The 16,718-nt window shown below is 33.0% G+C and overlaps 1 protein-coding gene across 5 annotated transcripts in view; it reads right to left on the bottom strand.

Moving 5' to 3' along the window:
• Window positions 1-1,530: 1,530 nt before the first annotated feature.
• Window positions 1,531-16,718, bottom strand: part of Usp45 (ubiquitin specific peptidase 45) — an 80,728-nt gene continuing 65,540 nt past the window's right edge. For all 5 annotated transcript variants that reach the window (XM_076858401.2, XM_077109645.1, XM_076858402.2 and 2 more), the window contains 5 exons: window positions 14,667-15,342; window positions 13,290-13,387; window positions 9,089-9,175; window positions 5,828-5,981; window positions 1,531-5,149 (listed from right to left, as the gene is read on the bottom strand). In XM_076858401.2, the coding sequence (XP_076714516.1) occupies window positions 5,019-5,149; window positions 5,828-5,981; window positions 9,089-9,175; window positions 13,290-13,387; window positions 14,667-15,342 (1,146 nt within the window). In that variant the 3' untranslated portion in view covers window positions 1,531-5,018. The remainder of the gene's footprint in view (window positions 5,150-5,827; window positions 5,982-9,088; window positions 9,176-13,289; window positions 13,388-14,666; window positions 15,343-16,718) is intronic.

The raw sequence follows: 16,718 nt of genomic DNA, 5'->3' as shown, positions 1-16,718 counted from the left end.
AAATTAAAAAGAAAAAAAAAATCAGCCCCAATCATCTAAGAAATGATCCACACACACACACAAAAAGTGCAACTCCCGATTACTGTATATTCTTCAGCAGTCATTCCAATAGAAGTTAATTTTTAAAAACTCTCCTTCCGGGCTGGGGTTGTGGCTCAGCGGTAGAACACTCGCCTAGCACATGCTATGGGTTTGATCCTCAGCACCACATAAAAATAAAATAAAGATATTGTGCCCAACTAAAAAATATATATTTATATATATAAACTCTCCTCTCAGAGGATAGAGTCTGGGGGTGACAGAGAACAACGTCCAGTCATGAACATATCCCCCAAACAGGACCCTGACACTATCTCCCATTCTTCCCCATTCTCGATTAGAAAGTTGATTATGGGCTATGGTTCCATCTCTTCCACCACCATTAAGCATGCGGAGAACAGAGCACATCATTTTGGTTTCTGGGTCTCCAGGTGAATGGGGGCAAAAGCCTGGTTTTAGACGATAAAGTGTTGCATGGACAGGAATTCTGGGCAGTCCCTTGAACAGGAAGTCATTGTGTTCCATGTTTGGAAAAAGAGTGAGCTGAATATTTGGTGACCAGAAGGGTGGATTGTGGTAGACACCTCAGTAAACTCACACATCCTATCTCCTTTTCTACTGAGCCCATGGGAAATTTCCTCTTTCCTATCTATCCTTTGTTGCAGTTAGGCAGAGTCATGTGACCAATTTTGTCCAAAATGAAGAACATAATCACCAGTGCAAGACCTCTTAGCACTCTCTTCCCCTGCCACAGAGAAGAGACCTGGTGTTGAAATGGTGTTGCCAAAGACTGAATCAGCCTGCATTATAGTTACAAGTTGGAAAACAGTTGCCTTGCAGATTGCTTAGACTCACAGTAAACTTTAAGTGAGCAAAGAATAACTTGTTGTGTAATAATACTAAGAACAGGATTCATCATCATAACCCGTCTATCCTAATAGAGGAATGCAAACATTTTGGACCATTTTGTGTGGCTGTAACTGAAAAAACTGTATGAAAATGGTTTCAGGGGTTACTTGAACCTCTGAAATTATATATCAAACAATAAAAGGGACACAAAGTTTTGGAGGGAACATACAAATGTCAAGATTTTCCTTCCCAACCTCTACATTGATAGAAGGCCCAGAGAGCTTCCTTGATTCTTTCGCCACGTTAGGAAACAGTGAGAAAACACTAAGAATCAAAAGTGTTCCTTCACGAGATCCTGAATCTGCTGACAACTTCATCTTGGACTTCCCAGCCTTTAGAATTGTAGGAAATTTCTGTTGTTAATATGTCACCAGTTCATGATATTTTTAGCCCAAGGGACTAAAACACAAGGAAGTACAATGTTGATAGATAAAGTATTCTGTTAATAACATGCAGTGCAAAAACTCCAAGACCAGTCTTGTAACATAAGATAAATAAGAATTTAATATTTATTATGATGTTTATACAGTAACAACAAAATAATGCTCAATAAATTACATAACTATTTTCTAAAAACACTGCAAAAAAAATAAAGATAGAACAGTAGGAATGACATTATGAATTTAATACTCAAAATTTAAAATATAGTCCTGTATCTTTTAAACAGAATGAACTGATAATTTCTACATGAACAAAAACATTTAAAATATAGAAATAGTCTTTCTTAATAACATACTAGACACTATCTAAAGGTTCAATTTTTATTGCACATTTTGGTTTAAGCTTATTTGATCATGTATCATGCAGAAAAATAAATTATGAAATAAAGAAAAATAGGGAGGATGTTACTTTGTACTACAAAAATTAGATGAGGGATAATACACTTCATTAATCTTCAGGAAATTTTATTTAACTATTGCATAAAACCACTGGTTAAAGTCATTACACATTCAAACTAAGAGCTATTAAATGTAGTAAAATAGCTCTGCTGGTACATAAACTATCCTTTTAATTGATACCAGTTAACATTCTCTTTAGTCAACTAAAGAGATTGTCTTCACATAAATTTTTAAAAATACTAAATGATAAAAACTTAGGTGTATATGTATATTTGGTTATGTCAAAATATTCACATAATTGGCACATAATCAAAATGTTATCATTTTAAATATGGAAAAACTAGAAGGATCTGGGGCTAGACATACCTTGTAAACAACTTTCTAAACAGAACTAGCAAACTTCTGTTTTACTTCACAAATGTATTCACTCAACACTCTGGTAGTTGTATTGAATGTAAACATTCTAATTTATTTATACTGTTTCCTGAGGTAATCCAGAAACTATTGTTATTACAGTAGTCTCACAATTTAATATCCCTGCAAATGTGCTTTGAAAAAATTCAAAATGAAAACAAAAATTTAAAAGTAGACTCAGACAGGCTCATGCCTGTAGTCCCAGAAATTCAGGAGACTGACGCAGGAGGACTGCAAGTTCAATGCTAGCCTCAGCAACCTAGTGAGACCCTGACTCAAAATTAAAAACAAAAAAGGTTGGGAATATAGCTCAGTGTAGAGTGCCACTGGGTTCAATCCCCAGTACCTCTCCCCGGTCAACAAACACAACAGGACTCATGGAATTCAGCATGCTCTATTACAAAAGCTACATTTAAGAAAGACCTAGGTTTCAAACTCAAGTTTTTCCTATTTTCAGATGACAAGAAAAAAACATTTCATAAATTCCAGGCCATAAGAAAATAGATTTCAGAATTGGCTCATTTAATACCTAAGGAAATGAAAATAAAAACATCTGATTTCCAAGTTACTGGTAGAATAATGTCTAAAATCTATATATATCCATCTTTCCATTTTAAAAGATAATAAAATAGTGTCATCACAGTACATGACCCATGGCAGGTACAGATGCCTCATCTAGATATCTATCTGAAACAAAAAATGGGTGCCTATCCAGTGAAAATAGTCAAAATGGCACTTAATAGTCAAAATGAATGAGGTGACATTATTTCATGGTGGGGACATTGCTTGTTGGCAACTGCTATTACCAAGATGGCTAATTCAAAAAAAGAAAAAATAAATTTAATATTTTTCAAAAAATCATTGCTCTGGTAATAAAATCTTCATCGTTAATGGATTACAACTAAATAGAAAATACTAAAAACTTCTTTTACACAACAAATTGATCCTACTAACAAAAATGTATTTCTCCATTGAAAAAAAATTATACTAGTAGACAGGTGCAGGGGTACACACATATAATCCAACAGCTCGGGAAGCTGAGGCAGGATGATTGTGAGTTCAAAGCCAGCCTCAGCAAAAGCGAGGTGCTAAGCAACTTGGTGAGACCCTGTTTCTCAATAAAATACAGAAAATAGGGCTGGGGTTGTGACTCAATGGCTGAGTGCTCCTGAGTTCAATCCCAGTACACCCACCCCGCCCCCGCCACCAAAAAAAATTTTACTACTGAAATTTCAACAGCTTAAAAACAGATTTTATGCAATGACATTTTAAAGCTCTTCATTTTGTATACCACCACCATTTTTAACACTAACTACAATTCTATTCAATCATGTATCAAAAGGTAGCACTGGTAACCTTGATAATGTACATCTTAAAAAAAGGTCAGTCTTGGTAAAATATTTCTACACATTACCTACAGCCACTATTCCTATCCTTTTTTCCCTTCTAAAAAAAATATCTGACACTTGCCTATATATCATTCATTGGCACTAATGATTAGGATGCTAGAACCATGAAGTTATGTTTTGATTCAATAATATGACACTGAAGTTGCCATGATTTTTTGAAATTTAAGCCTGAGTAATAGTAATATTTTCATACTAAGTTTTTAAAGCTTGATAATTTGTGTTCTAGAGGTGGGGGAGATACTGCATTTTTGCTGTTAATTATTTAAAAGAGAACAGAAGTGCCAACCCTGTGCCTCATTAAAGTAAAAACTGAAATATACCCGAACTTTTAAAAGATGTTTGTTAAAGAAAAAAAAAAGTGGGGGTTTCTTTATACCCCCAAACCATGTTTAATATTTACTTAAATACAGAAATAGAAGGTATTCCTTGTTAAGTATAAGAATTCTCTATTATGCACAAACATAATTTGCTAATTTATATTTCAAAGACATCCAATGATCAAAAAGGGATTATCAACTTCTGTTTATAAATTCTCCACGTCAGTTATCTATAATTATATTTTGATCTTGGCCAGAAACTTGAAAATTATGTTTAACTCTATCATGAATAAGATGTAAATGGTTTGTTTATAAAATGTTTCAATATTCCCCAAACCTCAAAGCTATAAGCTAATCAACACATTATTTGTAAACCCACACTACCAAAATTACAGTGACACCTTTTTATATGGCTAAATTATATAAAATATGACAAAGTAACTATGTTATATTAGATATTACTTCATATAGTTATGGCAATGTTTTCTAAACAATAATACACATATGCCACTAGACAGCCCTGAGATGATTTTAAGTGGTGTAGTACATGGATGAGTAATTTTTCCTTAATAGTTTTAAATTTATTTTAATGTTTATTAGAAAAAATAAGTACATAAAATGTAAAATATGATTGCTCAAAACAAAACCATGGCTTAAAAAGGCTAAAACATTTTTTTAAAATTAGTAAATATAGCACAGTATATGTTACATGAGATCTGGAAAGTGGTAATGCATTTAGGAAACACTATATTAAGGAATGATTTGATTTAGCTAGTATTATTTCTGAATGTTTGTAATAATGAGCCATATCAGAAAGGGACTTCCTCAACCACTAAAAATTTGATTATTTTGTCCCTAAAGACAAATATTTAAAAAAAAGTTTTTTACATTTAAAAATATGAATTTGAAAGCACAGAGTAAATTTAGTTTACTTTAAAAGGATTCACCAAAATGGTGAAAAAGTTAAGGAGCATTTAGTGACATGCTATTCCAATGTAAAAGAGAAGACTAAAGGCACATTACATATTATGGTTACCACTGCAGCATTCAAATAAAAGTGATGTAAGTAATCATTGCCATTAAACAAATCATTACAATATTCTTTCATAAAAAAGAAGATAAGCTTGTGCAGTAAGTGCTCTCGATTCTGGAACCACCTGCACATAAGTGTCACTAACATGGACCCACTGGCCTCCTGATTCACTATCTGGTTCTTTCAAACCTAACAACAACAAAAAAAAAGAAGTAAAATTTTACAGTAAGCATGTTTTGTGTTCTCTAAATATAAACAGCAACATGTTCATTATAAAGTACACTTATCTACTGGCAGATTTTATTCTCGGATTCTGTTTCCGCTTGCATTAAACACTTTCCACAATGAACCAATTCTTTCAAAGCATGAGTTTTATAATTAATTATCCTCAGTTAACAGAACTTTAATTTAAATATCTAGCAAAATATTAGCCTTGTAAATACTTAATTGCTCAGAGAAAAAAATCATTTTCACTGAAAAAGGGAAGGAGCTAAAGTTAATTTGATGATTCATAAGTAAAGCCAGCAAATTTCCAACTCCTACTGTATTCTGAGGACCAGGTGGGTCTTCAAAAAATTTGGGTATTGTTAAGTAAAATAGTAATTCTACTGCAATACATGATGATTCAAAACCTTGAAAACTATGTGTCACTTCATATCACCTAAGAGTATAGTCTTTTTAAATTTTTTAAAAAAGAGTATAGTCTTATGATAATTAAGATTTTCAAATTATCTAAACACTCTTAAGACATAACTTGCATTAAACATTGATAAAGTGAATTCACCTGAGGTAATATCTTACTCCTTCCAAAAAAGAAATAGTAAATTACCTTACTTTTAAGAATAAAATATACTTAATATGGCATACCAGGTACATTTTTCTTTCCGGTGATATGTTCCAATAATTTCCTAGAGGGTACTCTCACTTTCACATAAGCAGTGTAATGCCCTCCTCTCATTGAACCACTGTGTTCCACTATGCCATAGAGACCATAGAGAACTTTGTCTCCCACACTTACATTCTTTTAAAAAAAGGAAAAACACAAATTAGTAATATTTAATGAAATATTCTTATAAGAAAAGGTAAATGTATATCCCACTTAAAATAAGAGAAATGCATTATTAAAACGACACTGAGATATTTCCCCTATACCTATTAAGCTGGCAAAAATGCAAAAGCTTGATAAGATTCTCTGTTGGCTGGTTTGCAGGGAAAAAGACTGCTTGCTGAGAAGTTGCATGGGGGAATATGAATGGGTCCACCCTTAGGCAAGGATATTTCATGTTATATAGCTAAGTTACATATGTATTACTGTTGGATTCATCAATTCTGCTTCTAGGACTGTATCCCAGGTACATAAGAAAAAATATAAAAAGACATATACCAGACTATTAGTTGCAGGATTATGTGTAATATCAAAAGACTGATGTAGACTCAAATGTCCACAATTAAGAAATGGTTGAATAAACTATGACGCATCCAGTCCAATTCTGCTTCAAAAATGGAGTGCCAGCCTGGAGAGTAGCTCAGTGCTAGAGCATGTATTTAGTATTCAGAATCAAAGCCCTGAGTTTAATACCCAGGAAAGAAAGAAAAGAAAGAAGAAAGGGGAGGAGGGAAAACAAAGTGCATACTATCTCTAAACACTGCTATAAAATAATCTCCAGGATGTAATGTTAAAAATAAAGTAGAAAACAAGGACACATGGTGTAAACTACCATTATTTAAGAGGGGAGGATGCAAATATGCATACCCATCTGCTTATATTTTAAAACAAAAATAAAACATAATTTAACATGTTAATCTATAAAAGGAGGGAATAAACAGGTGAAATGGATTAATTTTATCTTGTTTAGTACATTTGATACACTTGGCTTGGGAATTATGTAAATATTTTATTTAAAGATTAAACAAAATTAAATTTTAAAAAATAAACACTAAGCAGGGAAATTTGAAAATACACAAATGAACAATATATTCAGTTGATGGCATAATCCATAAAGAGAGAACACTAGGGTCATGTCACGAGAATCCAGAAGCCAACTTGTAGTGATTTTCAGTGGTCAGATATGGGTACAATACACTGGATACATTAGATCATGATTAAAAAGAACAACGTAATGAATTGAAACATATGTATTTAAATCCATGAATCCATAATCAGAATATTGTAATTTAATCACAGTTTGAGGAAATAACTAATGAAATAATTCATTATTTTGAAAAAAATGATTTAGAAAGAATCAAACATTTATCCTGCCTTTTCTATAACAATTATACCATAAGACAACTAAACAGAAGAAAGGAATTTCTCTTTGCATATTCAAGCTAATAAATTTTTTTAAAAGTTCAAATTAAAATACCACCATTCTGTAATTCTTAATGAACTCATGGATCTAGTATTGAGCATTACTGGTTGCTAATATCACACAAAGATGGATAATTGATATGCTGTGCTTCCTGACAAAAGAACAGAACAATCCCTATAAAATAGCCTTACCAGAAATGGTGGGGGAGGGGAGTTGCTATTAAATGTGAATTATATTCAGCCTTCTCTAGGTCTACCTACCTATCTGTAAAAATAAAAATGACAGGGGTAACAATCATAAAAATATCAATTATGGGAAATTCCAAGAAAGATGAGCTGGTTTCTTTAACAAATAAACTACGAGAGAGGAGACAGGCAGGAAAGGAAACACTACCCATTGAAAATATTGAGGATATAGCTCAGTTGATAGAGTGCTTGCCTTGCGTGCACAAGGCCCTGGGTTCAAGCCCCAGCACCAAAAACAAAAACAAAACAAAATTTAAAAAAACCCTAAAACAAAAACAAAACAACAAAACAAAACAAAACTTTGCCATGTCTTAAAAGACATCATTCATTCATAACTTATGGGCCTTATTTGGTTATCAATTCATTCTAAAAAATCACATTTGAAATAGTTAGAAATATAAAGATTAGATGATTGAAGAAATTACAATAAATGATACTGTGATTATGTCAAAAAGGATAGGGAGCATGTCTTTCCTTTTAGAAATACATAATAAAATATTTATGGATTAAATGTTAACAACAGAGAAGAACATAAAGGAACATGTGGATGGGGGAGGACCTGCCATAAGGTTTTAGGGCTGGGCGCTGGAGGTTCACTGTACTCTTCTGACTACTTTTGTGTATGTTAAAAATTCACAACAGGCACTTTAAAAATGTAATGTTCTTTTTTTTTTTTGGTACTGGAGATTGGATCCAGAGGCACTTTACTGCTGAGCCACACAACCCAGGCCCCTCTTTATTTTTTATTTTAAAACAGGATCGCACTAAATTACAATCTCAACCTCCTGAGTCACTGGGATTATAGGCATGTGCCACTGGACCCGGTTTGTTCCCATAAATTTAACACAGAGGTCTGAGATGTAACTCAGTGGCAGAGCACTTGCCCAGCATGTGCAAGACCCTGAATTTGATCCCTAGTACCCCAAGTTTAAAAAAAAAAAAAAAAAAGCAAAATTACTAAATTTCATTATTATTTACCACATTACCAAATTTTAGGAATATTAAGTATTACTAGTTGCAGATAGTATTGGTATCCCACAGCAGATAAACTAGACTCATTGGAAAACTGCATTTAAAATATTTTTGTTTTGATTGGTCAATGTACTAAAAATATTAACTTCAAAAAGCATTCTACTACATAACCACAAAACCTGAACAGGACATTATGTTACCCTATAATAGTTTGGTTCCCATTAGTAGTCAATTTTATCTCAACAATTCTTACATGTACACACAAGCAATTATTAAACATTGTTTTCTATACCTAATAAGGTATGAACAATTTTGAAGTATTATACACAGCTGATAAGTACAGCTTTGATCTTTGCCATTATCATGCCTCATGCTTTGTTCATCTTTGTCTCAAAGGACAGAAGTCAGATTCAGTGTATTAAATGTGAAAAAAAAAATTACTGGTTTACCTTCATTATTAAAATTTCCTTTCAGAGGAGCAGCTTATTTTTAAAATGACAACAACAAAAACAAAAAGTGCAAAAGCATGGCCTAATAAACAAAACAGATATGTTTTAAAGCATATTATTTGCAGGTCAGTTAAATAACTTAATATACTGTACCTTACAAGCAGCAGAACAGAATGGTGCTAAATCAAGCGTAAGTGGAAAATCTACATGTCTGTTTACTTTACGAAGACTCAAGCCAGCCTTAAAAATACCAAAAACAAATTTTTAATACAACAAACTTAATTAGCTCTAAAGACTGGGTTAATTAAAATCCCAAAAGGAATTCTAGAAGTTATTTTTTTTTCATATAGATAAACAAACGTGAGTAATCAAGAGTCCAAAATTCATATGACTAAGTTAAAAATCAGGTTTTCATACATTGCTACTGAAAAGAGTACTCATTTACATGGAGATTTTTACCATGAACAATAAAGGAAATCATTACTTTCACTGTGGCTTATCAACACTTATGAAAAAATAAATTTAATGTGTTAAATGTTAAGCTACTAACATATGTGCTTTCATGAAAATGTATCCAACTGAAGATTCAAGTCCCTGGTATTCTGGGCCTAATTCAATGACTTGTTAACAGTGAACTTGCCTCTAAAGAACCTCATTTAGGTGAATGCTGAAAACAAGTATAAACTGATTATATTATGTCTTTTTCTAAACTTCAGTAAGTTTTATTTTTAAAATTCAATAATATTCATTCGCTAAAAAAAAACTGAGCACTTGAAACATTTATCAGTAAAAGTAAATGTAATATATAAAAATCAAAATAAATCTTCATGTTCTTAAATAAGCTCTTTTTTTTATGTTTTTAATTTCCAAAGCCAAACCTTGCAAAATGTATGCCTGGCATTATAAAATGGTAATAAAACAAGCTGATAGACTACAGAATATATTGGGTAGGAGACCTATAAATGGACATTACTGGAATGAGAAAATACTTAAATCTGAACTGTCTAGATAGACTCTCTAATAGACACCTCCTTTCACACAGGACTTTCATGACTTTGGTTTTTCCATTGCAAATCACATAATTTCACTGTTGATCTGCTGCTTATTTCTTGTTTTTCTTTAAAGTAAGAAATAAGATTATTTGGTTATTTTTGGAAAATATAACCAATAACTGATTTGTTTTTGTTTTTTCAAATGATCTTTAGAAAGTTCAACATGATATCTGACATAAAATTTTATGAGGTCGTATCTCAAGAATAAATATTTGAGGCTGGGGATATAGCTCAGTTGGTAGAGTGCTTGCCTCACATGCAACAAGGCCCTGGGTTGAATCCCCAGCACCATATACACACACACACACACACACACACACACACACACACACACACAATTAATATTTGATCTACTTTTAATTATTTTTTCTCATTTTTAATCAGGTGACATTTATAATTTTCCAATACATGTACTGAAATTGTTTCAAGTTTTTGTATCCTCCACAATCAGGACTTCACTGCTGAAAAACCATCCCATATAGAAGATATTTTGTAAAGGCTTTTAATATTAGATGAATCTTTTCATAGAGGATAATTTTTGAAAAATATCTAGCCTTATATTTGGGCATATGCGCTCTCCTGACTTTTTAAAATTTTTAATAGAATGAGACACAATATTTTCCTCATGTCATTAAAATATAAATCTGATGATTCATATACTGGATACCAAAGTTAGGCCTTGAACCTGTCATAATCTATATAAGTGGTATATGTAATTTTGTGTCTATCTCTATTTCCTTGCAAGGGGTTCTTAGAAGTGAAATTACTTAAGAGTATTTTATTCAAATACTGATTCAAATCATTTCTAATGTTCTTGATATCCATTACTAATTTACTTTCCAGAGGGTGTTATCAATTTATATGCCCACTGCTGAACAATGAGAATGCATATATCCTACTCCGTCCATATCAGCACTACTGTATCTTTGCTAATTTGAACACGCTAAAAAAAGTAAATCTGTCATTTGACTTTGTATTTCTTTTGCTATGAACAATGCACCTATTTTTAATGTCTTGGAATCTGTACATCTTCTAGAACTGTCAACTGATATTTTTTATACATATTACTGTTAGGGATATTTTCTAGCTAGTCTTTAAGAGCTATTTACATATTTACAATGTTAATCATTGGAATGTTTATGACAAAGACATCTATTCAGTTTGAGATTCGCCTTTCAGTATTGTGAAAGATTCTAATATTATAGAGAAATAGACTTTAAGAGAAACTAGAAACAGAGACATTACTTAGGGATTGTGCTCCCTACAATTCTCGATCCCTGGAAATTAGAATATGGCTTTGCAGACATTATGCTTCACTTGAGAACAAGAAGGGTCTGAGATGTTCATAAATATTTCCCTTTATGCACATGAATTTTCTAAGTTGTTCCTAAAGAGGGATTAAATACCAAATATAAAATAGCTATAGTACACTGTGAAATTAGCATCTACAATCCAAAATGATCCTCTCTTGTTCACAGAATCACTGCAGATGCAACCCTTCTGCTAGACATTCTTTTGCTTCTGTTCTCCATGGCCATTTCTATAACTTTGGCTATAGAAAATCAAAAACTTAATCTAATCTTTCTATAGACAGAAGTAGGGTCAGAGAAAAATCTTTTCCTGCCTCCTGAAATATTCAGTCAAAACTCTCAATCCAGGCTTGGGTTGTGACTCAGTGAGTGCATGATTAGAATGTGCAATGCCCTGGGTGTGTTCTGTGTGTCTGTCTCTCTATCTGTCTCTTTCTCTCTCTCTCTCTCTCTCTCTCTCTCTCTCTCTCTCTCTCTCTCTCACATGCATACACACCCCTCAATCTTTTTCCTTAAGATTTCTTTCATGAGTTTTACACTTAGAAAGTCTTTCACACAGATGTCAGATCAAATACTCATTTTTTTCTAGTCTTTTTAATAATCTGCTTGATGCATTAAAAATATATCTGAATATCTGGGCTGAGGTTGTGGTACAGTGCTTGCCTAGCATGATGTGTGAGGCACTGGGTTCAATTCTCAGCACACATATAAATTAATAAATAAAGATCCATCACCAAATAAAAAAATTTAAAATATATATACGGGTATATGATACAAAGTTCTAATTATGTATTTTCCAAAGAAGCATTTTCCCTGAATCTTTTACTGAACAAATCTAGAATCATAATAGTTTTAAATTATACTCATGTTTTATTTTTGACATTTCCAACTAAACTCCTTTAACTACTATAATATTTTAACTTATTCATTTTCCAGAGAAATTTAAAAATAACTTTCAAAATGCAAAAACAATCCTCTTGAGAAAAGACACTGAATTAAAAACCACAAATAATTAGACAAAAACCTAACACATTGAAAGTATTTAAATTGGGATGGGCTTGGTGGCACCTGCCTATAATCCCAGCCACTCCATAGTCTGAAGCAAGAGAATTGCAAGTTCAAGGCCAGCCTTGGCAACTTAGCAAGACACTAGATCAAAATAAAAACAAATTAAAAAAAAAAAAAAAGAGCTGTGGACGTAGCTGAGTGATAAGAGTGCCCTTGAGTTCAGTAACTAGTACTGCAAAAGAAAAAAAATTTAAACTGGACACTAGTGTGTAGCTACAATTCTAGCTACAAGGGAGGGTGAGGCAGGAGAATCTCAAGTTTGAGGCCAACCTGGTCAACAGAGCAAGAACACATCTCAAAAAACAAAAATTACAACAACAACAACAAAAAAAAGAAAATTAGTTTGCCTCCAATTATGAAGTTCTAAAAGTGTAGGACCTGCCTTGGAGCCATTCTTTATATTCCCAGCCAACACCGACAGCCAAGAACCCTTTCAGTGTGATCAGAAGAGCTCAGAAAGTTGAGTGTACTTTACTATTGTTCTGCTTATAAATATGTTTATTAAAACTTATTTTCTATCACACATACACATACCAATCATAGACATAACTAAGGGTCCCACTGTCTAAATCTTCAAGTACTACAAATTAAGCAATTTTAATCAGAAAAGTCTTGTAAACTATTATGGCTAAACTAGTAGGAAATCCTACGTGGCAAATTTTTTTTTTTAATATTTTTTAAGTTGTAAATGGACACAATATCTTTATTTTATTTTGTATTTTTATGTGGTGCTGAGGATCGAACCCAGTGCCTCACATGTGCGAGGCAACTGCTCTACCACTTAGCTACAACCCCAGCCCCACATGGCAAATTTTTAAACTCAGTAAGTTACTCTCTAATCTTTGACAATATTCTCCAAAACACAGGACTCCACAAAACACCTAATGAAAATGAATGACTAGAGTTCTACAAAAGAACTTTTACCTGATGGAATCTTTTAAGATGGAGAATTAGAATAGCTGGAGCAGCAGAAATAAGCAATTGCTTCCTGGCATTAGTATAAACTCCTTCTGATTTCTTTTCTGCATAAAATGCAACAAATTTATTTGTAAAAATTCCACATTATATATTACCTATAATATAATATAACAAGAATTTATATAGCAACTTCATACCATTTTGTTTTAAGTGTTAATAAATTGGACTTCTGATTACAGGGTACCTCTCTCATTGCAGCAAAGAGAGAACACACAACATGGCAAATCACGAGGCATTTCAGTAAGTTTGATAGAAAGGACTTATGAAAAGATTTAAATATGGGCAATCGCATATTTAACTTGAATTAATTTAAGTTGGTACTTCTTACTTCTCCCATCCAGCCATTTCTTTAATTACTAGTGTACTAAGCCTGTCTTTATTCTTATGCTTTGGATCAAGAGTTTTTTTTTTTTTTTTTTTTTTTTTTTTTACCATAAAGGGACAACCCATTCCAGGGCTAGCTAAATCCTGGAAACAGTAAAACAATTTAAGCTCACCTTCATGTTCAAACTAACCAAGCCCATATACCAACAACAACATCCTTTATTGAGCTCTCACACTCTGGGCTACTCAGAGACCAAAACAAAGGACCTTGTCAATTTTCTGTTTCTCTTTCACTTTTTCTGCTCCATCTGCCCCTAGTACTTCTCCATGTGGCCTTCTATAGCATCTATCCCCCTACTTCTTGGGAACTGTGACTAATTTTTCAGTGTCAGTCATTTCCTGATTCCTTGACTTCCTCATACCTGAATAATAAAACCTACATGTTTAAAACAAATAGTCACCTTAAGAGTATTCTTTCCACTCAATTAAGGTGAGAGATGCACTGAAAATTCTGACTTAACAATATCCCCCTCTTCCGACTTTAATCTGGTTAAACTAAACACAGTCATTGTATCACTAGCTTAATAACATGCAAATATTTAAAATCTTCAAATCTATACCTTGAGTTTACAACAGATGATGGGATTTCTGAAGGTCTTACTTTCATCACTAATCTTACTAGTGATACAACTAAGTTTTAGAGCTGTTTCTTTCAGAAAGATTTCAGATAGTTATTTCTTTCAAATAAGATGTGGATTTGCATTTTTCAAGGCAGAAATGTATACTTCATGATCTTCAATTATTTCAACAATAATCTATTGAAAATATTTTCTCCCTAGTCAGTGCCTTAAGTGCTAAGGCAAAAATACAACATAATCACTGGGCCAACCAGCTCAAGTATGAAGATAAGGTTCCCAGGTGCTTGAATAGGGGATTAATAACTCATTAGTCACTAATAATCCATTAATAATACAAAAACAAATTAAGCTAAATGTTTACCTGCAGAATTATTTTCCTTTTGGTACTTCTGTTTCTTTTCAGTACAATTCTCACATAGAAGCTTATTATTCCCCATTAGTAATTCCATAGATGTAAACTGGTACAAACAGGACTGAACCGAACATTCTTTAGAAGTAGTTACATAGCTCTGAGAAAGGGTCTGAAAAGCATTCTGGGAACTCTGAGACCTCATATGCTTCTCCTCTGAAAAACATAAATTACTTGAAACACTGGGTGGCTGACTTTCTCTGTCAAAATCTCTATTTCCAATTACAGTGCTGCTCAAACAAAGTTCAGAAATTGCTTCAGCCATTTCCTCATCACCACTGTCAGTCTCCTTGGGGTGTGGCAGTTCAATTGCAGATGGGTGGTGAAGGTGCCCATCTGTGTACATACAGGATTCACTGCTGGATCTAAATAGCACAGTCTGCTTTGAAGCACTTTCAGATTCTGAAGCCTCACTGTCTGCATCAGCACTACTTTCAGAATGACAGGCTTCTTTTTCACTACCATCCGTAGGGCTTTCATTCAGAGATGACTCAGTACTCACGATGTTTGCATATACTGACAACTCCCCACTGGTTTCAAGGTTTTCATTTTTCTGATATATAAAAACAGTTTTCTCTTCCCCAGATGAAAATTTTCTTATATGGTTTCTGTCATGAATTAGTTGATTCTGTAAGTTGACAGTGTTTTCAGAGAAAAGAATTTTATGACCTTATTGAAAATAAATGCTAAGAAGTCCCACTTAGCTGTCCACAATTGTTAAATAAGCACTACTTCTCTGAAAGTCATTTACTAAATCTAAACTTAAACCAAGATCAACAGAAGATATACTAACAAATAGTTCTAATTTATTTTTTAAAGGTGCATTTCTTTTTTTTTAATATTTATTTTTTTAGGTGTAGATAGACACAACACAATGCCTTTATTTTTATGTGGTGCCGAGGATCGAACCCGGGTCCCGCCCATGCTAGGCAAGTGCTCTACCGCTGAGCCACAATCCCAGCCCCTCTAATTTAAAAGTAAAACTTAACATGGAAAACCAACATCTTCAGTAGAACAGGGCTATAAGGGGGACTTTTCAACTATAAGTCTTTCCATACTTGTTGATTTTTACATATTGAAGACGTAGTGGGTATTTTTACAATAAAAGTTAAAAAGTAACAAACTACAAACTCTATTATGACAGTGTTGCCTGCCACCACGGATCTGAAAGAAGATATTTTATTTGTGTATAGACTTTAGCTTGCCTATTAATCGCTCCTTTTAAATTAGATTAAGTAGTGCCAAAGTAGTGTTTCTCGTCAAGGTGATTATTTCTCCATTTGTATTTACGTTTTTCTATCTTGGTTTCATTTCTCACTGTTGTTTACTCACCCGATGCTTCTTTGTCATTCTTTGCATTAAACTCCATATTAAAGGATTAATGAGATAACTAGTACAATTTAGCAAAAAGAAAAAGTGAAAAATTCAATAATATAGCTGGCTTGGGAGGCTGAAACAGGAGGATCACAAGTTCAAAGCCAGCCCCAGCAAAAGCAAGGTACTAAGCAACTCAGTGAGAGCCAGTCTCTAAATAAATACAAATAGGGCTGGGAATGTGGCTCAGTGGTTGGGTGCCCCCCCCCGCCCAAGTTCAATCCCTGGTACCACCCCCCCCTCAAAAAGACAATACAAAAATTTATTAAAGTTCAGTACTTATACCTCATTATTGATTTTAAAAGACACAAGGTGCTTCTATTTTTGTTAAATTCACTCTAAGTTGTATGGGGAAAGTTTATTTAAACCTCGAAAATATAAGATGAAAATGTTCAAAGAGATACTATCTTTCCTAGGTGTTCTTAAAATTCCCAGTGCTAAATTATGAGTCAACACCACATGATAAATAAGAACATTCTTGCAATTGTTTTACTTGGACTTAAAAACTGAAGTATATGTTTAATTTAATCCCTTGAAATATTTACATAGGATAAGTTGACAATTTCTCAAATATTTCTGCATAATATTATAAACAATTTAGCCCAGAAAAACAGTAAAATCCCTTTGAAC

The sequence above is a fragment of the Callospermophilus lateralis genome, chromosome 6, assembly GCF_048772815.1.
Source record: "Callospermophilus lateralis isolate mCalLat2 chromosome 6, mCalLat2.hap1, whole genome shotgun sequence".
In the NCBI taxonomy this organism is placed as follows: domain Eukaryota; kingdom Metazoa; phylum Chordata; class Mammalia; order Rodentia; family Sciuridae; genus Callospermophilus; species Callospermophilus lateralis.
This window is presented reverse-complemented; position numbering and strand designations above follow the sequence as displayed.